General features: G+C 46.0%; 4 protein-coding genes across 6 annotated transcripts in view; 2 read left to right on the forward strand and 2 right to left on the reverse strand.

Moving 5' to 3' along the window:
- LOC144125297 (uncharacterized) overlaps positions 1 to 15,666 on the reverse strand; it is a 33,025-nt gene extending 17,359 nt beyond the window's left edge. The window contains exons 1-3 of one of the 3 annotated variants that reach the window (XM_077658554.1): positions 15,296 to 15,666; positions 1,742 to 1,828; positions 1,390 to 1,469 (exon numbers count right to left, since the gene is read on the reverse strand). In XM_077658554.1, the coding sequence (XP_077514680.1) occupies positions 1,390 to 1,469; positions 1,742 to 1,828; positions 15,296 to 15,312 (184 nt within the window). In that variant the 5' untranslated portion in view covers positions 15,313 to 15,666. Of the gene's footprint in view, positions 1 to 1,389; positions 1,470 to 1,741; positions 1,829 to 4,768; positions 4,850 to 15,295 lie in introns of those variants that run through there. The other 2 variants (XM_077658551.1, XM_077658552.1) reach the window with 2 other exon arrangements.
- LOC144125296 (uncharacterized) lies at positions 7,957 to 9,229 on the reverse strand. The gene has a single exon (XM_077658550.1). It carries the CDS (start codon positions 9,206 to 9,208, stop codon positions 8,375 to 8,377), a length of 834 nt encoding a protein of 277 aa, XP_077514676.1. The 5' UTR covers positions 9,209 to 9,229; the 3' UTR covers positions 7,957 to 8,374.
- On the forward strand, positions 9,517 to 10,935 carry LOC144125295 (uncharacterized). The gene is made up of 3 exons (XM_077658549.1): positions 9,517 to 9,961; positions 10,167 to 10,427; positions 10,523 to 10,935. The coding sequence occupies exons 1-3, from the start codon at positions 9,517 to 9,519 to the stop codon at positions 10,933 to 10,935; spliced, it is 1,119 nt and encodes a 372-aa protein (XP_077514675.1).
- Positions 15,667 to 19,512: 3,846 nt separating the features above from the next.
- Positions 19,513 to 25,894, forward strand: LOC144125293 (serine hydrolase-like protein). Its single transcript, XM_077658548.1, has 4 exons — positions 19,513 to 20,029; positions 21,028 to 21,090; positions 21,298 to 21,754; positions 22,518 to 25,894. Exons 2-4 carry the CDS (start codon positions 21,032 to 21,034, stop codon positions 23,190 to 23,192), a joined length of 1,191 nt encoding a protein of 396 aa, XP_077514674.1. The 5' UTR covers positions 19,513 to 20,029; positions 21,028 to 21,031; the 3' UTR covers positions 23,193 to 25,894.
- The last annotated feature ends 260 nt before the right edge of the window (positions 25,895 to 26,154 follow it).

Genomic DNA, 26,154 nt, shown 5'->3' on the forward strand with positions numbered 1-26,154 from the left:
CTAGCAAACAGTGAGAGTTCCAGATGTACAATCCCTTCCAATAAAATATCCATTGCGTCATAAAGAAGGTCAGTCAGAACTGAAAAGCCTGTAATATCTGAAAGCAGAGACCTTGACTTAATGCCACACTGCGCTGACGGCTCCTGAAAATATTTTAATGATTTAGTGTTCTCAAGTTCAACGAGGTGCCTTTCATACTGCGGTTCAGTACTCAGTGGGCATTGTATTTCATAGAAGACTTTATGGAAATCTGCTGTTGGTACCATGCATGTCCTGCAGGGCATTCGCACATTTCTAGCAAAACATTCTTTGAAACCTGCAATATTATGGCATGCTAAAGAGTCTCCGATGTAGGCCAGCAAAATTCCAAAGAATGTTTTTCTGCCATCAGCAGTTTTCAGTTGACATCCAACTTGAAGCTGGTTTACTGTCATGATAAAGTAGTCAAGTAGTAGACGTTTTGCAGCCTGTGACTTCAGATCCTTTGACCTTCCAACACAAAAAAAAAAAATGTTGCTCACCTTGAATCGATCAAACGGCTTGATATTTACAAAGGTCACATAAAAAACTGTGAGCTTGCCTCTTAAACCTCTTTTCATTCCAATGGCATTTGCAAGTTCAATATCGTCACAGTACAGCACGATTACAATTTTGTTCTTGCCGCAAAGCGCTGCTACAGGATGTGTGATATGTGGTGCCATCTGTGAAGTCTCGGAGGAGTTCACTGTTCGAAGTTTTCAGCCCTGCCTCGAAACAGTGTGCTCGCTTAGGATGCTGCAGTAGGCTTTCAAGTAAAGACTTCAAAGGAACAATATATGCCTTCTGATTAGATGGCAGTGTTACTTCTTTTGGAGAAACGTATACAGTATTCCTTGTGACTGATACAGCAACTTTCTTAGCTTGTCAGAACAAATGCAAGGCACATCAATGGGAGTTCCGGCAACTGTCAAAATATCCGAAACACTGCTTACAACCGTGTCCACAACAACTTTTGAGCACCTGTGCTTAGACTCAAGTTGCCTAGCTAAACAGGACAGCTTTGACAACAAATCCGAAGAACACAGGTTTTCTGTGGGTTCCAGACCATTACTGATCTCAACACTCTCATCAACACAGGAAACTGAAGTGCGCTATAACGCAGGCACAACAGAAACAGAAGGCCTGATGTAAAGCGTAGGGACATTATTAAGAGGCGATAGCTCCTTAGTTTGCGGCCCACGACGCTTGTTAGTAATGTGGTTTCTGTAAAGAGCAATGCGGGGAAACTGAAGGTGACATGCACAACACACAGTTAAGAGCTTTGTTCATGTGAACATTGTTTACATGTAGAGAAAAAGCCCAGATATGCCTCTTTGTAAACATGCACAATGTGCAGACATGCTTGCTAACCTTGGTTGTTCTTGGTGGATCGTTGCATCGGTTTGCGACTGCTTGTGTAGGAGTCACTCTGTGTGCATCCTGCACTGGGGCTATAATGAAAGCATATAACTTATATAATTTAGAGCCTGCATCTGCCATTTGTAAATACAAGGTCACTACATTGATAAAAAGTGGTATATAGAAATGAAAAATACTATACAATTTTGCATTCATGAGAAAGATCAGTTAAAATACACACACATGTAAAATTAGCTCACTGTTACCTTAAGCAGATGAGCATATACTGAGCAAATGCTACTAGCAATATTAAGCACAGCTCTGAAAATGTCAGAGCAACTATCTCCCTTCCGTAATTCTTTACCTTGATAGGAACAACTGTACGGCTCTTTTCTGCCTTCTGTGGTGTCTTCGCATTGGACTGGGCTCTCTTCTGTTCAGGGCAAGGAGTCTGCATAAAACAAAAATTTTATGCCTTCTCAGTTTACAACTTTACTACAACTATTATAATGATAGAACAGTGATCGACCATATACCAATTAGGTATTCCAGTCAGAATTGCCATCATCCTACGAAATACACTAAATATACATTCTGTCCAATCTTAATGATGCAAGGGCCCATCTAGTTTAAGGAGAAAAAATTTATGAGCTTGAATTGCACTGTAATAGCCGGTTCAAAGCCTGCAGCACTAGATTGTCTAGGTACTGCACTTATATTCACCTGCAGCATTAAGGGTGCCACAGTAGTGACATCAATTTTATTTGAATGTTTCCTGTTCAAAAGGCCGCCACGGCGGCTGAATAGTTATGTCGCTCGGCTGCTGGCCCAAAAGACGCAGGTTCAATCTCGGCCGCAGCAGTCGAATTTCGATGGAGGCGAAATTCTAGAGGCCCGTGTACTGTGCGATGTCAGCGCATGTTAAAGAGCCCCAAGTGGTCGAAATTTCCGGAGCCCTTCACTACAGCGTTTCTCATAGCCTGAGTCACTTTGGGACGTTAAACTCCCATACACCAAACCAATAAACCTGTTCAAAAGGCAGAAAATTTTAGCATCTATCACCTGTGCAATGAACAACACACTCCTGTCCAAAAAATAGGTCGGTCAGTGGCATAACCACTCGTTTATTTTAGAAGAAATTAAATAAGACGCCAGCCTTCAAACAGGTCAAAACGAGCCTAGCTTAATTACATTCATCCTCAACGTTTATGAAAAAGTTCTCTGGGTTTTAACTTGGTTTTAACTGTTTTTTGGCATTAGTTGATCGTGTTCTGCACGGTCAGTTGTGGCTGGGAAGCGATTTTAGTGCAAACTGGCCAAGGTAAAATTTTAGGAAGCGGCTCATGCCAAAGTTTGGAAATGGCCAGGGCCTAATTTTGGAGGTCGCCATCGTGTTGGGCACGGTCAATTATGGATGGACATTGATTTTGGTCCAAATCAACCAAGGTCAAGTTACCCAGGTGGGTGGGGGAAATTTTGGGGTTGGCCCCGCCCCAATTTTGAGGTCACCATTGTGTTGGGCGAAGTCAATTATGGCTTGAGATGGATTTTGGTCCAAATCAGCCAAGGTCAAATTTTGGGTGCAGGTGGGCCATATTTCGAGGTCACTATCATGTTGAGTGCGGTCAAATTTAGGAGCAGCTGGACCAGATATGGAGGCATCTATGTTATTATGCTTTTTTCAAGCCAACATGACTCCACTGTGGCTAGGTGTCGTGCAAAACAAGATCGGTCAAGACTCTTTGTCAGTGTTGGTGAGTGTATGGGTGCTTTTGCACCAATTAATGACCTTTGTGCATGGTCGTGGTGTACGAGCTTAAAACCAAAACAATTAGAAGGAAGCTGTAACCTGCTGAACTTTTAAGCAATTCAGACATGAATAGGGGTCACAACTAAAACTCGAGATAAGCTGTTATCACTGACCCGGGATGTAAGATTTATAGTTACAAGCGTCTTTCCGCAAAATCTCTGCTGACGAGTATTACAACTGAGTTTATATTGCGGGCAGAGACAGCTTATTCACCTTTGGAACATCCAGGTTGAGAGCTTGACAGCACAGATGAAGATGCATTATTCTGCTGCTCAGTGTCTTGCATAATCGGACGTGCAGAAAAACAAGACACCATGCTATAGCTTCTATTCACATAGAAAACCTCTGTGGATATGAATGACACACACTGTGGCCTCCATGGGCTTGAGTACCTTGTGAAAGCAAGTTCTCACCAGACCGAGCCTCCAAGTTCCCAGGTACACATTCTGTTGAATTCGATGATTCTTAATTGTCATGCATGAAGAGAGACCGTTTTGATATGTAGCAAACCATCCTATCTGGACGTATTCTATTTTCATCATGATGCGTTACTTCTTCATCTAGATTATTCAGTTCGATGCTGCATATCTTAGTTTAATTTACAACGCGTAGGCCCGTGCCACGCCAGTCTGGCGTTTAAGCCAGGAGTACAGTAAAGACGCAGTAGAGGGTCATTCACACTGAGCGTAAACAAGGCTCAGTGTAACTGCACACGTGCGAAGCACCATTGCAACCAAGCCGGTACAAAACTCATATGCAAAGGGGCAGATGGCACGAAGCATCACGTCGAGGTCCTTCTCCTCATGTGCCACTCTGCGCTGATTCATGAACGGGTGCGATTCAAATGCAGTCCGCAGGTTTGTGGCCACGCAGAGCAGTTTGCCCGCTAAGCGAGACTGACACTGTGCTTGAGCAGAAGGCAGAGGCATTTTTCTTTTTTTTTTCACAAAGATAACATGCAGCTGACACGTGCGCGCAGTCAGTGCTACTGTGCTCCGGTGAACCGCATCTGACGCATCCCTATTTTGTTTCGTTCTCGTGGACTCGGCTGTCAGGTGAAGGGGCACACTGCTAGAAGTCGATAAGTTTGAGCATCTTTTCCCTACTGCGCTCACGGAAACGCGTGAAGGTCAAGGCGGATGCGTCGAGCGCGGATGCGTCGAGCGCGGGAGGCAAGACACATGAGCCGCAGAGAGAACAAAAAACTTCCGTCCCATGTCATGCGCGAGCGCATGACTGCGGACCTGTCAATAACGGTCTGCTGGTGGCCGACGCTTTTAGCGCAAACACCACTGCAAACACCACATCAGTCGGAACATGCTGCGTGAAGCTTCTTACTTGAGAGCGTTTCTATTTTGAGACAGAAGCAATGCGCGCCCATGAAAGCAAAACGTGTAAAACTTGGGCGCTGGGTAAGCCTGTCAATATCAGGCGAAAACAAAATACAACACAGAACAACTAAAAAATTTGCAATGTCTTGCTTCTAGGACACTTATTTTTCTTCTAAGAGGTGCAACTTTGCTTGTCAGGGCAGAAAATAGAGAAAACAGACAACTGCTGCAAGACGAAACTTTAGCCCACCGAGATCGGCGATCCTGCTGTGGTCGCAATAGTCACATCGAATTCTGTCCTCGGTCATATCGACGGTACAGACCACCATGTACTGTTTGCACTCACACTGCTGTTCATTGCAGCGGCCGCGTAATATTCCGCAAATGTCTCTCTGCCTGACACATCTCAAACGCATACCGCACACGCTAAACCATCGCCTCCTCTAGGAAGATGCTTGCCGTGTGCGCCAAAAACCTGCTGTTCTTACCTTTTTCGTTTTCCTCCTTTCTATTTGATATAGTAGCTAGCGATCCTTGTGGCGGCCGCTTGCAACATGTGCGCGCACGCGCACATTACCGCGCGGTCGTGGCGCGCCCGCGCTGTAGCAGATGACGTCACTGCGCCAGACGGCGCCTTCCGCGCGTTTTCGACTGTTTAAGCAAACGAAAACAAAAGCACGCAGAGCTGAAAGTAAACACTCGCAAATAAATTTATTTTACTCTCTCATAGGCAACTTACTCCCTCTTTAAATGAAGTTTAAATCTTTTGAGAAAAATACACACACACGTCTGCTGACTGCTGCCGCTCGCTGCTTGCAATTGGTACGTCCGGTATTTTGGCACTTCAGCAGCAGTTTTACTTGCTCATTGTGCGTATTAAAAAGAATATTGTTTTGTAAAGCACTATGCGCTATTGTTGAGTCCCAAACTGCGTCTCAAGCGAACGAAGAAAGGAGCCCAGAGTTTCATTTCATGAGCTACCATCCGACAGCGCTGCGCGGGAGCGATGGATAGGGGCAATAGCGAGAAAGGATTGGGTGCCAGCATGTGATTACACTGTTGTGTGCAGCCTGCATTTCAAACCGTCTGATTTCCGAGACGACTGCAAGCGACGTCTACTGAAGCCAGGTGCAGTGCCTTGTGTGTTCAGTGCCAGAACTCCACGCACGGAGGAACCCAACTCAACGGAGCTCCACCATGCCTGCCACCCGTAACAAGTTTCTCGATCAGGCAGTGAACGACTTAAAGAGTCACTGCACAATATCGACACCGCACATAACAGGTCCGGACGAAGCCAGCGTCACAATGGTTGGAGGTTTCATTGTGAGGGCTGCAAGTGAAAGCGTTGCTTGCTCTAACTGCGTCGCACAACTGCAGGGTCAGAAAGGCACCACACCTCTCCTTGGCCTTACTGCCCACCAAGATCGGGGCGGGCTCTTCTACCCGAGCCAGGAGCTCGTAAAACTGCTGATTGTTCTTCGGAAGCTTGTGGACTACGTGCTTCCCCATAGAAAGTACTTTACAAAACCTTTGGAGGTTTGCGTAGAAAGAAGTGCGGCAGCGCTCATGGAACTCATTGCTCTCAGCTGTGGAAACACAGACAGCGACCATCGCAAGGTTCTCCTGGAACTCACTGCACACAAGTTCATGGAGCCGCTGTTCACCAACTATGCCGCCAGCGCCCCCGACAGGAATGCTGTTGTCATGTTTCTTGACCGCAAGCCTATTTCCCGCAAAGTTCTTAAATTGTAGGTGACTTAATAAGCATACGCCAAGCTCAAATGATTTGCTTTTATGTTGTCGTTGAACCTGCCCCGAGTTTACCACTAAGCAAAACTACGTGCGACTCGCATCATGCTGCGTAAGCGACATTCCAGGACGAGGCAAATCGGTGAAAATAAAATATTTTCTGAGAGCGTCTTGTTACGTTACTTGTGAACACTAACTACATTGACTGCAACAACTGCGATACGTGCGAAAAACTAAAATTTCATTGCAAGTGGCCAGAACACAACGACTTCGCTCAAATACAACTGAACAGACGGGTCGTGCCGCGCTTGTCGAGCAGCGCCGCCGATGCCCGCTACTGGCTGCTACCGCCGCGGCACCTCATCACCAAGTTATGAGGGTCCGTTGTGTTCCCGGGTGTTCTGCCCGCACTATTGAAATGACCCGGCTATTTGGCTTTGTTCGTGACAGCGCGCGCCGAAACTGCGGCCAGAAACTGCAAAAGGTCGGACGCACGCCGTCGCCCATAAAATTCTCAATTCCTCGCAGCCACCCACTAGGCCCTTTCAACTCATTTGGGTCCACGCGCACGCGGGCCATACAGGCAACGAAACCGTCCATGACACCGCTCGAGCGTACGTCAACCGAGCTGGGCAAGCCGCCGAGCCAGGGAGCGCCCGTGACCGAATGATCGCATACCACGAGATTTCACTCCACTACAGGGAGCAACGACTCCACTATCCTCTGTCTCACAAATCACTCACTAAATTAGAGCAGGTGACGGGGCGCCAGCTGCAATCTCGCACTTTTCTCTCCCCCGCCCATTTAGCACTAATGCACCCAGGGCTATTCTCTCCAGAGTGTACCCTATGCAGAGCCCCAAGAACTGATTTCCATCGCATACTCTACATATGCTCTGAATACCAGCGCCGTCACAGTGGCAACTCACTGACCTCGAGCGATGGGAGGTCGCGACACAGCTGTCCAAAAGCAGCTGGTGGGCTGGGCTTCGGAAGTCGCCGGACGTCACCGACTGCCGACCACTTCACAAGACCAAGAGCCAACCCAAGAACAGCTTAAGATATGGCTCAATATTAAAGTTTACCACCAGGAGAGGGCGACCAAACACATGAGGGCATACGAACTGGCGTCTCCAGACTGGGGTGGGGAGACATTGTGGGTAAAGCCCCTCAATTATCCCCTGTCCGTAGCTAATTGCCCCATCAGCGGTGACGGTAACCTTATGCGGGGGCAAGGGAGACAATAGCAAAGGTACAGAAAGCGTGCTGCTGCCTTCGCAGAAACGGGCCGCGGCTTTACGTAGCTCTCGCTACGTACCAGGTTTAACCAGAGCTAAACTAGTCAATTTTTTACCACACAAGTTATATTCGGTCTCTCGCGGATAGATTTTCCATCAAGGGAGGTAGAAGTGACCATAGGCCCTTTTCCCAGGCATTTCATCCCATAAGAGCCGAGCACCAGGCCGGGGAATATCTTGTACCCATTAGAAAATTGGTGGGTGCCCGGCGGCACTGGGACCGAACCCAGCACCTCCCGAATGCAAGGCAGATGTTCTACCAGAAGGCAACCTCTTCGCTTATCCCTCGATTGCAAGTCTATCCGCGAAGGACCAAAATTCTTGTGCGGTAAAGCCCATTGTGGCGCTTTTGGCAAAAGCAGACACTACACCTTTATTGTGGGAGATCAGTTTAATAAAAAATTGCAATTGAGCAAAAAGCAACTGCCCTCCATTAGAAAATGACAGTTACCGCGTCTGCTTTAGTGTGTTTCGAATTGGCTAAACAGTAGTTGCTCTCCGGGTGGAAAACAGTCCTGTGTATCATCGTCGGCGGTGAACCTCGTCTTGACAGTAGACAATACCAAATACAAACTATACAAAGCGGACACTGAGACAGGTAAAAGCAGCGTCCATGGCTCACGCAACTTGTAGCGTCTGCCCGCTCCTCGCTGTCGGCTCGACGCAGGGCTGGAGTCCCTGATGACCGGGAGGTGGCGCCAGAGATCACCTTTTGTTGCGCGGTGCGGTTAAAATGGAGTCGTCAGTCACTGGGGCAAAGCCATCAAAAGTGCAGCTGGAATGTTGATGTAGGGAGCGCAGGGGCCCGCATCACGATCCCGCCGGCGGCTCGCTGCTGCTGTTGAGGTTGTTGAAGACCGACGCTATCGCTATCATGATGCGCAGCTCGTGGTCCATCTCCTCACGGCGCATGCGCTCCACCCGCTCGAGCTCCTCGCGGCGCAGCCGCTCGAGCAGGTCCAGCTCATGCCGCATTTGCTCGCGCTCCAGCTCTACGATCTTGTCGATGGCGCGCGTGATGGGGTCACTGAGCGTGGGCGGCGAGGGCGCGTCGAGGATCTTGCGCTTGCGCGCCGTGCGGGGGACCCCGGCCGCCGGAAACGGCGCGCCGTCCCCAGGATTGGCGGTGGCCATCTTGAAGTTTGGGCCGCCGTCGGCCGGGAACCGCAGCGCCGGGGCGCTCTCAACGGGCGGCGAGCCCGACAACCGGCTGCAGTCAAGCCCCTGGTTGCTTCCGCAGAACCCCTGGGCGCGGTCGTCGTCCGGTGGCGCCGAGCAGCCTGGTCTGTCCTCCATGTGGTTCGCCTCGGAGTCTTTGCCAGCGACTTCTGACCCCACGGTGTCGTCCATTTCGCTCTTTGTGAACAGCGCGCCGGCCTTGGCGCCCTGGGCGAGCACAGTGGCCAGCTCTTCGTGGTAAGGGGCTATCATGCTCCGCTTACCGCACTTGTACTCCTTGCGTAGTCGTTTCATCTTCTCCTTGACCTGGAGCGCGGTGCGTGGGTGGCCCAGAATGCCCATCTGCGCCGCCATGCTTTCGTACACCTTGTTGTTTCGTGACGTTCCATCCAAAAGGTCTCGGTGTTCAGTCCAGATGCGGATGAGCTCGTGCGTCTCCGTGTCGTTCCACGTGCGTCCCGCCATGCTGTCTGCTGCCACCAGCTCGCGGCCCGGCCCCGACAACCGTGAGCGGGCAGGTTTCACGGAACTCGGCTCGTCGTCGCTGATAGCTAGGTCCGGACTAGTCGCTCTCCGAGTTCGCTCTGAGGCGTATACGTACGCCTCTGGCTATCCCCCAAATGCAGCCCAACTCTAGCCAATGGGGACCCACGGATTGCTGGGGGTCAATAATGATTGGTTAAAAGGCAATAGGTGGTGTCGAATCTGAACGAGCCGAAAGGCATGCTCTTCGTGTGTTAATACGCGCAAATAAATTAGTAAATAAGGTGACCATGCTGTACACGTATTATTATGTCCGCGCTCGGCATTCCTTATTTGAATTAATACATAGTTTTCACGGACGTCACATCCGTGGGCTTCTGGGATACGTGCCGCCATCTTTACGTACCGAGCGGAACCGCGGGCGCAGAGCGCCAAACCCCGCAAACCTACAGGGGACGCGGTCCGTCCGTGCGTTCGTATTTCTGGTTCTGCGCGCTGTCATCATGCCGATGTGTGCCATGTTCGGCTGCGCAGGCAGAAGCAAGTCTTCTGCGCAGAAAACAAACACCGAGTCGGGCGTTGGACTTCACTGTTTACCGAAACTGATTAGCTGGCAGTGTGAGCGCACGAAGCTCCTTTCGGAGAAGCGCCGAAGCCTTTGGCTCGCACGGATCAAGCGGAAAGACTTGAAAAACCTGGACAATGTTCGCGTATGCGGTCGGCACTTTATCACAGGTAAGAAAAAGTGAACTTTATTGATTGACATAAGCCTACATACGGTCGCTGTCGGAGATGTTTACCGCGGCAGCTGCAACTGGTAATTAACTGCGGTACACGAGCCTCGCCGTCGCCTGTGTGTTTGCCGAGACGGTGTTGTTCGTAGCAAAATGAGTCAATGTGTGTAACATTGTGCGCACGGCACCAACTTTAAATTTTCCAGGAAGACCTTCAGGCCTTATGGACGACGCGAACCAGGACTGGGCGCCGACGCAGCACTTGGGTTACGGGCACGGCGAAAGACCAGACGTTGGCATGTCCACCCGTTTTGCACGGACGAAGGCGCGGCAGAAGAAAGCAGCCGCTAAAGCTATCGCCGGTGCAGCGGCGCGCCAGTCATCGGAGGACGAATGCACTGCAGAGGTGACGCCTGCAGATGACCCGCCGCACGAAAGGTGCAGCTTGCGCCTGGAGTCGAGAGCAGGTCGGTTCTGACACACAAAACACAACTTTCTCGTGAGATATTACAATTTCTGTAACCTGTAGAGCTAATAATAATTTCACTTCCCATTTTTGCAGAGATAGCAGTACAGACTGACATGACTGTACAAGACATCCAAGCTGTTGAGGAGAACAAGCGACTTGCCGCAGAGCTGCGTGCCACAAGGGCAGAAAAAAACAAGCTAGAGATGTCAGAGTCATTTCATGGTGACAACGCTAAGGTTACATTTTATACGGCATTGAATAGCTTTTCCATGCTTTTTGCCATTTTCGAGCTTGTTGAATGTCATGTAAAGCACACTGCACGAAATGGCCTTGGAAAGTTTGAGGAATTTATTGTGTTCCTCATGAAGCTTAAGTGGAATTTCTCTGTTCAAGATCTTGCATACCGTTTCCCTGTTTCAGACTCGACAGTGAGCAGAATTTTCGACAAATGGCTGCATGCAGCTTTTTGGCGTTTGAAATCGCAAATTAGATGGCCTTCGAGATAGGAGATTCAAAAGGCTATGCCACAGGCATTCCTCGATTCTTTTGGGTCAAAGGTGGCAGTCATAATAGAGTGTTTTGAAATCAGGATTGAAAGGCCATCATCACTTGAGGCAAGGAGCGAGACGTGGTCCAACTACAAGGGCAGCAATACCTCAAAGTATGTTATTGGAATTTGCCCACAAGGAGTCATATCCTTCATTTCAGAGGGCTGGGGTAACAGGACAGGTGAAAAACACATCACTGAAAACTGTGGCATTTTAGATAATTTAACACAAGGTGACGTCATCCTTGCAGACAGGGGTTTTGATATAGCCGATACTTTAGGGCTGTACTGTGCTAAACTGCACATTCCTGCCTTCACTAAAGGCAAAAGGCAGCTTACTGCTTTAGAAGTGGAAAGGACCAGACGGTTTGCCACTGTACGAATTCATGTAGAACGGGTTATTGGTCTGGTACGGAATAAGTACACTATCATGAAGGCTGTACAGCCAATAAACTTTGTGGCATGCCTGCCAGGACACAGGCACTCTCCACTAGACAAAATTGTGTTGGTGCGCTGTGCCCTCACAAACATCTGCCCATCCATAACACCTGTAAACCAGCAAGCATCCGCATGAATTTTTGAAACTGCGGATAGTCTGCTTACTTGCTTTTATAACCTGTGTCTGCAGTAATTTTGTGGTTACTGCTGTTTGAGTGCCTATGTTTAGTTGTGTAGCCATTGACAGTGCCTCGCTCATGAATCCATGCAGTGTGCTTGTAAGCTTATGTGAAAAACATTTTCATGAAGTGTGGCTACATGAGTGCTTAAGCTGGAGACAAAAGTTTTTCTATGTGCTCAATATCAAATGCAAACGCGTTCATAGTGAACCAGCAAGTTTTCTTCCTTATTTAAATTAAGTGTGCCTTCATATAAAGCACGAAACCGGCTTAACGTTTCAGGTATTCTCTCTTCAACAATTTCAGAATGCACGTTTGCAGCACCACTTGGTTTGCCCTGCTTGTGAACTGAGCTGTTTTCACTTCTGGTGCATTGCCGTTGCAACTCATAAGCATAGCTGTATGTTCATATCGCATTTTTGTCCATTGTAGACTGAAAATGATCACCTACATAGTGCTCTAAATCAGACAAATGTCTTTTGTTACTATTGCATGCATTCCTTGAATTCTCATTAGTGATTGTTTGTGTAGATGTGTACCCATTTTATTTATTTACTAAAAGTGGGCTGAAAATGGCCATCTTCATAGTGCTCTAAATGAGACACGTCTACTGTTTTGTGACTACTGCATGCCTTGCATTTGAAGTCTCATCTGTGCTTCTCTGTGTACATGTGAACCCATTGGAAAAAGGTAAAATTTTTGTTCCCTTACTTTTCTAGTTGAAGTGAAAGCATGGAACAAGCTGACCTAGAAATTATGAATCTATAGTCTGATAAATGTTTGCTGCATACATATCAATCAATATCTGCAGTGCAGTGTTTTCATTTATCTTTGTTATGAACTACTGTGAATTAACTAAATTTAGGTGCTTTTGACCAGGAGGAGATGTACAAAAAAGGCCAAGTGGTACCATGCTTGTTTGGCTTGTTTAGGTGTTTTTGGCTTCAATGCATGGTATGTTACATGAGGCCATACTTGAAGTATATGCTATGTTTATTAACAATACATTATGGCAGGCGTAAAACTCTGCAGCCGGAAACATTACAGAAACAAGGCAAACAGCTCACTGCAAGACATTATTCTTGCCTGTGGAACAATATTGGCAGAACCGTATTTTCCCCTTTGGGGCTTGCTTAATCCCCAAGCAACTGTAATGAAACCACCCATAGCTGCACTGTGGGCCATCACAAGCAAGCATCTTCCCTGCCTCTGAACCTTGGCAGTAGCAGAATATGTTGGCTTCAGCTATTGGCTTTCTTGTTATCCTTTTTGAGAAGTGTTGAGCGAAAAGTTCTGGCAGGATTGCACGAGTAAAAAATCTAATGCTGTTGGCACAATATTCTGGAAAAAAAAAAAACGCGTCATCTCTCTCCACCCATTCTATAAATACTGACAATGGAGTCCATACAACAAAATCACAGTATGGAACGCCACACACTGCCATCTGCATTTGCACTTGAAAAAAATAAGAGTGCTGTCGCTTTAAACGTGGGCAGCCATCAGTTTCCTCCAAGCAGAAGTTGCGGTTCTTTGCAGCTTCTAGTATCGTACAGTTGCAGAGTGAAAAGGGACATTTCACTTCCACAATGCCCATTCCGCAGCATGTACAAGAGACAACTGTCTGGACTAGCTGCCATATACGGGTACACCGCACTTAAATAAACTCCAGTCTTTTGATGGGTGAAGTCTGTGTGGTTCTTTCTCATTTCCTCGGCGTAGCTTGCGATTGCAGCAGCCTCGTGTTGTAATCCCCACACTGTGGCTGCAGTGGAAAAAGTGTGTTGCTCTGGATAGCATATTTTTTTAGTAAACTCATTGATGGTTCATGCACACTTGTGAAGCATACATTCCTCATGACTGAAGCCGTGATCCTGCCTCTGCCTGCACGATAAGCATACCATTTCGCACACTTCAATTGCTCCCGCGTGCATTCCTCAACGCTCTTCACCATCTCTTTGCTGATCGAAAGTTTGGCAACAGTTTTCTGAGCACGGCAGATCAGTGTAGGCAGGTCTTTCGGCTGTGCTTCTAAGCATAACAAATCCCGAATGAGAAGAGGTTCTCTTCTGCACGGTGGCTCAAACATGGCGCTGTACTGTGGGTGCAGCATGAAGAATGCTGGTGTAGCACCAGCATCCGCAAGTTTACTGTGAAATGCCTTCAGCTCTTCTTCTGTTGGGGGAGGCACAGGTGGCAATGCTTGTGGTAGGCCTTCAGGTACGTGCTCAACGCCTGGCTTCAGGTGAATACTATCCATACACTGCTTCTTTTTCTTTAATGAAAAAAAGTCAATGTCTCCGATTCTCTTATTGCCAGCCCCAGAGCTGTGTGCAGGAAGCCACATGTTCTTTTTGTCCATGCACACTCGTGAGTCTCTGAGACGTACTGCCGTCTCAACAGTGAACAATGTAGCACCAATGTGAGAGCACCTGCCATGCAAGTGCAGTGCGCTGTCACGATGGCTCCGTCAGGCTTAGCCAGAACCCACACCTTCAGTGGTGCCTCCCTTAGCCTTTATGAATGGGTGACCTGAGAAAAAATGACCAGTAATTAGGTGCTGACAGCAACCTACACCCTTCATAAGATGTCACTGATCTAAGGATTGTTAGTACGATTCCAGTCCCGGCAGCCGCATTTCGATTGGTACAAAATGCAGAAACATTGTATCGCCCGAAAAAGTTAACGGGATGCGTGTCCTCGGGGAAAAAAATACTGTACACCACTGCCTCGCGACCCAGTTGCCTGGTAATGTTACCAGCTGATGAAGCATGCGTGTTCATACGCTCTCTCGGACATTTCAGGTCAGTGGCATGCGCGACTCTACGGCATGACTAGTTCCCCAGCTGCAGCATGAGCACGTCAAACACCCAACTACGAATTTAATCAATAATTTAAGGCTACAGTGCATTCAAGCATTTAATCTGAGGCTGTAAGCATAAGCCGATAGCTCCATTTCTTTCAATTGCAATCATTTTGCACTCGTACGTACCCTACATACACGAACTTGTATCTGCCATTCGAAACAAAGCGGGCGGCACGTTAGCCACAAATATTAAGAGTACAAATTGATATTTTAAATACACGTACACACAAACGTGCGCTTCTGCGCATACATGCTTCAACATTAAGGAAGCTCACCTCGCTCAGAACGACGACACGCTTCGCTGTCACTCGCATGGCAGTCACTTTTTACCTGTCCACTGGTGAAGTAATTATGGGCCTCAAGAGACTTGTATGCCTTCATCTGCTGAAGAGACACGTCGCTAGTTGGTAACACTAGGTAATTGATCAGTACCATTTGTTGGGCGAGTTGGTGCTTACGATGATCCATAACAGCGCGACAGACGGAACAGAGAAGAGAGGACACAACACAGAGCGCTCTGTGTTGTGTGCTCTCTTCTCTGTCCCATCTCTCGCGCTGTTATGGATCATAGGTAATTGATATCAACGTGCGTCGTGCTTGGCAGCAAGTCGGCATCCGGAGCGGAGTCCGTCCCAACGCGTAGTGTGTAGGGGTCCAAGCTGCCGCACATTTCCACCTTGGATTCATACCCAGCCCGCGTAGGCCCCACAAGCTCATCGAAACAGGACCGGCAAAACTCATGCCGGTTGGTGTTTGCCATCGTCTTGCGTGGAACAGAGCAGCGAACGAACGCGCAGGGGCCGCGAGCCCAGCCAGTCTAGCCCAGCTATCTTCAGTACCTGGCAATGGCGGACATCCGGCGGAAGTGGCTGGCGTGACGTCACTTGAAAACTATGTATAGGTGGTGTCCAAAATGCATCGGACATTGCGTCGCGGTTCAGCCTTGTCACGTGAATTTGGACTCCCGGGTCTTTCCTGTGGTTTCGGCATTTCTTTCCCTAATACTAACACTCACATCGCATAAAAAAGGGTGTTGTGCGCTGCCTCAAACTGTAGCAACTTCAAAGCAACGGAATGCAACATGTTCCGAGTGCCGTCAAGTAGTGAACGGCGAAAACAGTACGTCGTTCCGATCCCGTTGGCAGACTGCCTGCTACGAGCTCCACGGACAGCTCTTGGCATTGCTTCGAGCGTTTTGTTGGCGGTAAACGTTTTAGAGCGTTGTGGAAGTTTGGGGATTTGGTTAAGTAGGCTGTTTTCTCTCCTTGAGGAGCACCAATTTCTCGCTCGGACAACTTCGGACACAGCCGTCCTCACATGACTGCGGTAGCACCGCGTGGTCGTAGGTGTGAACATATGTGCTGTTCGGCCTCCGTCACTACAGCTCGACAAGATGTTAAAGGACAGAAGGATTTATTGCTCAGAAATTTGTGCTGCATGCGAGTTGCTCGAATTCAGAGCTAACACTTTAGGCCTATGCGGTCGCAATTAACAGCTCAGCTGCCGAAACGGCGACACCGGCTACGGCGTCTGACCCGTTGTCTGACATTGCTGGTCGCAGTATATGTTTACGAACACTTTTAGGATTTATGAATTGTTTTATGTGAACATATTTCCCAACTTCACGCCCAAAGTGAAACATCTTTTCACCAGCAGAGCAGTAGATCGACATGAGCACACTGCAGGTGTGGAGAAGCGAGCTGTTAAGTTAAAGTTACCCATTTGTGTGGACCCGCATGTTGAAGTTATGTTTCTCCATTTACTGTGTGCAGAGAGGGAGTGTGACAGACAAGCTGGTCACATTACAAAGTGATAAGAATTATTCACCACTATTCTTTTCATACTCTGAGGCAGTAAGTTATGAGAAGCTTCACTTCAGGATAACCAAACTTTAAAAAAAATATAGCAGTCAACATAGTCTAGCTGTTTTTTACCTTTCACTGTAAAGCACATGGGAGAATTGACATGTGAGACAAATGTTATAATACTGAGCTGTCTCTTCTCTCTTCTAATGTGCATCATGGGCATGGATAGGCAAGTGACGCAGCAGCTATTCCAGCACTGAGACAGGTGCGCCCATTTACCGAGTGATTAGTACGTGCACAAGAAGCTCGCTCACACACAAGATTAACCACGCAATGCATTTCACAGCCTGCATGGTGGTGTGGGACATTATGTGCCATTTACATATAACTTGCAGGTCTGACTTTCAAGAATTCCTGTGCTTGGTTGCTGCTTTGTTGATGAAAAAGAAGTACTAAAATAAATGCTTTGTTTTATGGCATCTCTTGAATGTTCACTAGCATCAGAATGTAAATAAATGTGTCCTCCCACCAAGGTAGAGGAGAGCCTGTAGCCATTTTGCTGTCGTGAACTTAGTGCTCGGAGCCTGGTTGAAGAAGAAACACCACCCAACGTACGGACTGATGTCCCCAACAGTTGGCACCTCAGCTGTTGATGGATATGTACAGAAATGTGGAAATATAAAACTTATGCATTGTATGCAAAGTGTTCAAGGCAAGGTAGGTAAGTAATAACACAAGCAGCTAGGCTGAAGATTAGCTTGCCTTGTGTTTTTCTTAATGAAAACCCCAAGTCAAAAGAATGTATCAAAGTGTGCTGCACAACTTTGCTACAGCGCCACAACACAAAGTCAGGCACAAAGACAAAAAAAAAAGCAGACCGCAGCCGTGGCCCAGTGGGTTGGGTGCCCGTCTCGGCTGCGGGAGGTGGTTGGTTCGAAACCCCACCGCCGGACACCCACCGGTAAAAATAAGTACAAGCGGGCCCCGGCCTGGCGCCCAGTTTTTTTTAGGGGTGTTCGCTTGGGAGAAGCTCCGTAAACCCCGCTGCGCCCCTCACGGGCCAAGCCCCAATTTCGGACAACCTCGCAGCCTGCTAAAGGTGGTACCCCTTCGGCCAACGTGGTTCGAGTGAGAAGATTCAAGATCAATGTTCAAGATCAAGGTTCGAACCTTGATCTATCTGCTGCAGTAGCAGCCATAAAAGCAGAACTAATTCTTCACATAGGCAGCTTTACTGTTGAAATGCAAAATGAGAAAGTACATCGGCTTTTAATTGGAAACTCTTCTTGTCATGCGGGTAATAACGTCAGATATAACCTTTGTCTAGCAAAAACTCTTGCAGGCACATTTTATACAGCACAGCATGTAATAAATTAGTTTAATGCAGGAGATGTGAGCGAAAAATAGTAAATTATAAAAATAGCATGGTAGAGCATAAAAAAATCATGCTTCAGCTTTTCCTGCACACACAGAAGCTTGATCCGAGTTGTTTTCAGCATTTTCTACAAGTTCCTTTCTCCAAGTCTTCTGCAATGTTGAACGAAAGGCATTCCCACCTAGTTATAGTTTTGGCGTGCACACTGCGGCATAGCTTGTATGTTAACTGACTTTGGTAAACCGTCCCTAAGACACTGGTGACACCAAAAAATCTGGAATGTCTGTGAACACAATGTGTTCCTTGGCCTTTGAAAACTAGCAATTTTACAGCATGTTTATTACTCTTTATCCTTACGGATAATTGACCCAACGACCACCAGGCCGGCCTCTGCCGTCCTTGCAGCATTTTGCACTACTTGGAATCACCAATGTCCCTCTTAATAAGTCAACCATTCAGTGCAATATTCCTATATGCAATGCATCACACATAAGCTAGAGACGCAGACATTAACTACACATGCATGTTCAGCACCTACACAGCTTTCCAATGATGCTTTGCTGCACAGCAACCGCTCAGTATTATATTTGCCTCAGATATCAATTCTACATTCTGTCCAATTAAAGGTGAAAAGCAGCCAAACTATGTTGACTGCTATTTTTTGTTTTAAAGTTCAGTTATCCTGCAGTGAAGCTTCTCAAAACTAATGCCTCAGAGTATGAAAAGTATGGGTGGGGAATAATCCTTATCACTTTGTAAAGTGATCAGCTTGTCTGTCACCCTCCCTCTCAGCACACAGGAAACCGAGAAACATGACTGCAGCATGCGGGCCCGCGGAAACGGGTAACTTTAACTTAACAGCTCATGTCGATCGACTGGTCTGCTGGTGGAAATACGTGCTTCAGTTTGGGCATTAAGTTGGGAAATATGTTCTCATAAAACAATTTATAAATCCTAAAAGTGCTCGTAAACATATGCTGCGACCAACCAACAATGTCAGGCAACGAGACCCCGCCGTGGCCGGTGTCGCCGTTTCGGCAGCTGATGGTTGCGATCGCATAGGCCTAAAGTGTTAGCTCTGAATTCGAGCAGCTCGCATGCAGCACAAATTCCTGACGAATAAATCGCTGTACTTTAACATCTTGTCGAGCTGTATAGAGCCGAAGGCCGAACAGCACATATCTGCACACCTACGACCACGCGGTGCTACCGCCGTCATGCGAGAACGGCTGTGTCCGAAGTTGTCCGAGCGAGGAATTGAAGAAGACAAAACAGCCCACTTAATCAAATCCACAAACTTCCACAGCGCTCTCAAACGTTTACCGCCAACAAAATGCTCGAAGCAAAGCCAAGAGTTGTCCGTGGAGCTCGCAACAGGCAGTCTGCCAGCGGATCGCAACGGGGTACTGTTTTCGCCGTTCACTACGTGACGGCACTCGGAACATGTTGCATTCCGTTGCTTTGAGGTTGCTGCAGTTTGAGGCAGCGCACAACACCCTTTGTGCAGTGATGTGAGCGTTAATATTAAGGAAATAAAGGTCGAAACTGCACGTCTGCAAGCAATGCCGGAACCACAAGAACGACCCGTAAGTTCACGTGACAGAGCTCAGCTGGCTCAGCCGTGACGCAATGTCCGATGTATTTTGGACACAGCACAGGGCTAAACGTTGATAAAGTTACAATTTTTTAAGCAACTTTTATCATTGATTTCCCGTTTGATATCTCATAAGAACACTAAATAGTGTTACATATATACTGTCTGCCACTGAGAGTATTGTGTACCACATTATGTTGCTCCAGGCAATGTAATAACTTTTTTTTCGAACTTCGAAACCGAAAGCACGGGCTCACCCGACAACTTTACTGTATGTGCCATCATTTGTTCAGGCAACTAAACGTCGCCGACGTCGCTGTAATTGGTCTTGTACTGTGGAATTGCAGTTATATTCTACAGTTTCTGAGGCAGCCTTGCGGTTCTGCACTACCTAATTTGCTTTCCTTTAGAACTTCGTGCTGTCTTGCTTACATCGTTATGTCTTGAGCACACTCGGCACGAATGCCTACCGAGGTGTGCCCGCAATCGTCGAGGTGTTATCGTTTCTGTCCCTTCGGACCTTGTAGCCTTGTATAGAGAATGAGGTGTCGTTCCGGTGAGGCCACAAAACTTGTGGTTATAAGCTGTTGCGCAGTTGTTTCTTCTCGGGTCTGTAAACCAAAGACATACGTCCACTTCGACGTTGACACGTACTACGTTTGAACTCGACCACATGTTCTCTACTGAAGGCCAGCTGTCTTGAGGCGGGAATTTTTCCTTTCTCCACGGTGAAGGCTACCCTCCGTGTGCACACTGTGCGCCTTTCAAACGGCACCGGAATTCGCCTCGGCTGAATGTGGTGTGTTAAACGCTATGCATATAGAGTCTGCGACACTTAATAGTTTCTTTTCTGGAGTGAAAGTTATAACTAATGCTCATGATTGAGCTCAACGCTCTTATTGCACCGTTCTTGCTACTCCGCGTCAAGGTGACGCATGCGCCGCAGAAATGGAAGCAGAAATATCGTAACGAAATCGTTTAATTATTGGCTCAACAGCTTCAACACCTTCAAAGTAATCGACCGCGACCGGTGGGCATCAATTTCACATCAAGCCTGAGTGACAAAAGTTCAGCGACTATGATCCGTGGTTTTGACGCATCATCACCCAGCTTGTCGTGTCTCCCCTGGCTGAGATATTCATTCCCTAAACGTATCAAGCTCGCCGTTTATGGCTTACAATGGCATTCTTGTGCAGAATGGAACTTATGCGCTGGACAGAGGAAAAGAATGCTAGTATTACTGGTGAATGTAATTGTGTTAGCAATCCTAAAACAGTATAGCTGCCGTCAGTTTAACAAAAAATTGATTACAGTTTCTTTTGGCTCATGTACTTACAAGAATTAAGGAATGCATAACTTCCATGCTTACTAGTACTGGATCAAAGGAACTGAGTCCTTTGACTGCACGAAATAAAGGCACATTGAAGATGCACGTTTGGCTTAATTAATTTTCCTTCCTTTGGCCATGGAGTAAAGGAGGTCTATTAAAAATACTTCAATATCACAAAATGTGTGACATCAAACACTAGCACTAAAATACAGAACGAGCATATCCAGTGCCCACCCTATTAATAAGTGTTACTTTGTTGCTCTGTCTTATTGCGGCTGTTTCTTGAATATCTATGAGTATACACACTAGCTGCTATTCCATGCTGGTATGAGAACACACAACGGGGCAGGTTCAAATCACACCTGTGTTCATAGGTTTGTCTCTCTATATTTTGTTATTCTGCTTGAGAATGAATGCGCATCAGTAAGGTCTTTGATGTTTCTTACTCGAAATTCTCTCTTTTTCAGAAAAATGCTGCCAGCCTGTAGCACTTGGGCCCGTATAAGTCGACTGCAGATGCCTCTGTACAGGCACGTTCATATACTTCTCATCAATGCATTGCTGGTTACATTAAACACACTAAGCTGTTTATATATAAACAGTTAGTGTGCTTAAGAGTATCGCTCTTATTTTGTTTCATTTTATTTTAAAATCAGCAAGTTGGCCTGCAGTTGAGTAAACATGGCAGGTCTCTTATTTCATTGTATTTGATATACGTTCTTTTTTTTTTTTTACAGAAACATTTCCAAAGTAGACATTGAGAGCATGCGTACCACCGGAGTGCACCATCTTTTTCTACGTGACAGTTCAACAGCCTGTTCTCATGCCAGCCACTCGACTCAGGAAATCTCAATTCCTGTACCTTACGGCCACTTGGCTGCTAAGGTATGGCCTGCCGCTACAAATGAAAGACCAAACAGTTGCCTTCTTTGCCTGCACGGAGTGCAAGACAATGCTGGAAGCTTCGACCCATTGCTGGAGATGTTGGATGGCAGGTGGCATGCAGTGGCACTGGACTTTACTGGCCACGGCCTTTCATCGCATCTGCCAAGAGGAAGCATGTACAGTCTGACACAGTTTGTATCAGATGTGGCTCGTACCGTCAATTTTTTGGGCTGGAACCAGTTTTATTTGTTTGGTCACAGTATGGGAGGCCTTGTGGCACACCGATATGCCAATGTGTTTCCTGAAAAGGTCAGTGCATTTTCTTGTGAAGGAAAGAGGGGTGTTTGGATCAACATCACCGCGATAATTAGGAGTCATACTATAGTTGTGCATAATGGTCCATAAATGTGTCTAGCTGGTATTTTCATTAAATATGTGTTTAAGATATGAATGAAGGAAGCTTCTTTTTCTGCTGCACTTGGTAATTATGTTCAGTTGAGCTGATGCTCAATAGCATGTTTTGAATTGGGAGGAGAACACAGGATCTCACGCTCTTACAAGCATTTATATTTCAAGTTCTCTTAGGCAACATCTACAGGTAACCTTAATGCTATATATAGTTTCGTGGCTGCTATGGTTAGCCTCAAGCTAGCCTCAATTCTGTAGAAAGTAATGCCCTTTGAATGGGCCAAAACTGGCATATACATATGTTGGCTGCTATTAATGTTGAAACACAAGCAGAAGGTTAGGTTTAGGCTAGTTTATTTCAAGAACCGGTCTTTTTCATATAACTGCAGTTCTTGGAAATCTTTTCATTAAGAACTGCATGCTTGATCAGTCTTTCAGAGTGGCTGACTCACATTGGTCACGTGGGATGGCTCAAAATACACTTAGGACAAGTGCTGTAAAAGGACTTGTGCCAAAACTTGAATCACTAAATAAAAGAGTTCCTGTGTTCCTGTTTTAGAGATCAATGATAAAAAATTTCTTTCTGTGCTGATTCCTCATTAGCGTATTTAATCAAGCAAACGTGCTACATATGCCATCGTTGTAACTTCTGCTTATCTTGCAGGTTGCAAAAATGATACTACTTGATGGCTTTGGTGACATCTATGAGCCTAAAAGCCAGGTTTTAAATGTTACAAGGACCACCTTGACGTCTCTTCTACGCCTAGAAGATAAAGAGCACAGTCGTCAACCAAGCTACACTGAAGAGGATATTGTGAACCTGTATGCCAGGGCACCTGCAGGACGCATCCGCGCTGAAGATGTGAAAATTCTAATGAAGCGTGGCTGCCGGCTGCAGGCTGACGGTCGCTATGTCTTTACCAGAGATGTACGACTGAAGGCAGTGCTTTGGGATAGGGTTGACAGCACTGCTTTGGTTCCATGGTGGAAGTCCTTCAGAGGTGACCTACTTGTCCTGGACGCTGTGCCTGGCTTCGGACGTTGCTCAGTGAACAATGGAAGGATGATAAGTATTCTCAGGGAACACTGCCGCAGCTTCATGATGCTAAATTTAGACGGCGATCATCACGTTCACATGAATCATCCAGAGTTAGGTTGCCAGCCACATAATGTCCTTTTTAGAAGATTCGCATGTATCATATGTTACCTTTTCTTCTTCTCCATCCACAGTGCAAGAAAGCAGGATAACCTCTTTTCATTTTCTTGTACCTTTAAAGGCCACAGTTATTTTTTTTTGTACCTTGAAATACTGTGGCTATTGTCAACAAAGGTACTCTGAAGAGGAAGTCATGAATCTATATGCTTTAGCACTTTCAGGATGCCTTGAATCTAAATCGGTCAAAATATATCTATTGTAGGATACAGCTTAAAGAAACAGCAGTTGGTAGCACTGGGCCATGGTCCAAGGTGTCTTATATTGATCCGCTGCCCAATCACAACAGTATACGAATTGACTTTTTGATGTTTAGCTATAATAAACAAGCCGGGCTTATAGTTTTTTTCTTGTCATTAGCATATTTAGGTTACGAGAAAAGTTAACACCGGATCAATTTCTTGTCATGAAGGAATTCTGTGCGACAGTCCTGAATGTGGGCAAAACTTCACTGCAGACTTAAGTTGTGTCTGACTATAGCATCTGAAAATATGGTAGGCTGTCTTGAAAATAGCCTTGAAGCGAATTTGTAAATCTGTTCAACTTGTCAGAAGTCCAGCCTAACAGAAGTTGCTGAGATATCAAGTTGTACAAGCGCATGTAGGCAAATGAAGCAAGTATAAAGTTTGCAAGAGACCATTAATTGTGGTGTACAATATAAATTTTGAGATAAGCTGCACAAAATACCTCCAGTTGACCACTCAGTTTTTGAAAGTTTTAGCCTTTTATTTGATTGTGCACTTCTTTGGCATAAGCAAATGTCTTCCCAATGTTTTTGATTGGTTCTTACAACCCTTATTTTTCTGAAAACCTGTTGATGGGTTTAATGAGATCACTGTGCCTGACTGCATGCCACATGAAAGAGCAATTGCGATTTACTGTAGCTCTCACTAGATTCGAATGCAATCATAAACTTGTTCAGTTATCCTTTCTGCTTTTCTTTGTCATTGTTATCTTTGTTTTATTTCTTTTCCTCATAGTATGCAGTGCTGTTACAAAAACCTATTAACCATTTGCTGTTGGGTGCTTGTCTATGCAGCACTGCTGGAGTTTGTTTCAACAGAGTGCACAAATTCGATGGTTTGTGTTGACCAAATTGTTTCATCATTGCAACTGTGAACTACTAAGCAAAAGCCCTTGAACTGCTCAACTCATCAGAGTATTTGGACCCGCTGTGGTGGCTCAATTGTTTTGGCAGTTGAACGCTGATCCCAAGACCACAGTTTCAATCTCGACCGCAGCTAGCGTATTTCGGTGGAGGCAGAATTCAAAAATGCCCGTATGCTGTGTGATGTGAGCGCATGTTAAAGAACCCCCAGGCAGCCTATATTAAATCAGAGGCCTCCTTTACGACGTCCCTCATAGCCCAAATGTCACTTTGGGGTGTTATGCCCGCACTTTACCAGAATTTGGCTTTAAGTTCTTCTTATGGGGGGCTTAACTACTCCTGAAGGTTTGAAACTATTGATGAAGTATGGTTGCTGGCTACAGGCTGACAGTCATTAACCTTTCAGCAGGTATGTATGGCTCAAGGCAGTACTTAGGGATAGGACAAACAGGAGGGCACTTCTGACATGCTGCAAGGCACTCTACGATAACCTTGTTTTCTTGGCGCTGTACCAAATTTTGGCATTTGTTCTGTGTACAGTGCCAGCATGATAAAACTCAGGAACACAGCCACACATCTTAGCTCATAATGTCGGCTTTTGATCATCACATACTCATCTATCAACCAGAGTATTCAGACAGCTACTTAATGCTCTGTTTAGAAGGTTTGCAGCCTTCATAATACTGTTTTCACCTTTCTTATACCCCCATTGCTGAGTAGGCAGTTGGAGTGTTGTTTCCCCCTAACAACCTTCATACCTTTTCATATAAATAAATGTGCCCTCGCTTGCTAAACACTAGAAACCAGATATATGGCTCGTGTGTCCAAGTGTGGCAATATTTTATGATTTGCAGCTTGATCACAGGCTACAGTTCTGTGATGTACATAAAGCTGCCAAATGATTTGAGAGGAATAAAAGCTTCAACGTTGCGTTTACAGTGCTCATTTAAAGAAAAACTTCTGTTATTTCAAGTAGCGTGTCCACAAGTTTCGATTTTACTTTCTACAGTGGCCCAGTGGCTTGTGGTGTTCAGCTGATTCCAAGGTCACGGGTTCAATTTTGACTGTGGCAGTCTTACTTTAATGAAAGCAAAATGCAAAAATGTCTATATCCTGTACAATGTCAGTGCACATTAAGAGAACCCCAGATGGCCTAATTTATCCGGCGCCCTCCACTACTGCCTCTCTTATAGCCCATCTGTTACTTTGAGAAATGAAGCATCACCGACCACTTTTCTGAGAATACCATCCCACAGTGCACTTTTTCAATCTTCCTATTTTTGGTTGCCAGTTTTTGCATTTTTTACGTTGCTGGAAGAAAGTGTTGAATTAAGAAAATAAAATCATCCCCTAGAATATGTTTCTAAAGTTTCATAGACAGATTGTGTCTGTAAAGGTTTCATTGTAACCGGATAAATTGTTTAGGGCAACTATCTCATAATAAAGGTTAGTGAATGGAAATATACACAATTTTCATCTTAACTTTATCACCGACATTCTCTTGTGCATATCTTCACGGATTAGAGCCCCAGTCTCTATTTCAGAACCAAGCTCAGTTTAGAGAATTTTGGCCATTATTAAGATATGGCTTTTTTGAAAAACATTGCAGGCATGCTCAGACAAATTATAATCAGTTGGCTGTTTGCTAATTCTGTCTGCAAGCAGCAATAATTTTCATTGTGCTTATTAGCAAATCTTTTTTATTATTATTTCATCATCTTTCCCTTTTGAGAACAGATATTGGCAGGACTTTCTAAAATGAAAAATGTAGCTATCCTGAGTTTAGCAAATGGGCTTTATGTGGCAGTAGTGTTTTTCAATTTGCAACAACAAACACAAGGTGAGGGTGGAAGATGTTTGCACAAAAAGTTCTGCTGTTGTCTATGATTCTCGCTCTGTTCATAATTTTGTGCAGTTTTAAGGTTTTAGTATCAACAGAACCAACCCTGTTGCATGCAGTTACCTTCACATGTTATGAAA

This window comes from Amblyomma americanum, chromosome 3 (genome assembly GCF_052857255.1).
Source record: "Amblyomma americanum isolate KBUSLIRL-KWMA chromosome 3, ASM5285725v1, whole genome shotgun sequence".
Lineage (NCBI taxonomy): Eukaryota > Metazoa > Arthropoda > Arachnida > Ixodida > Ixodidae > Amblyomma > Amblyomma americanum.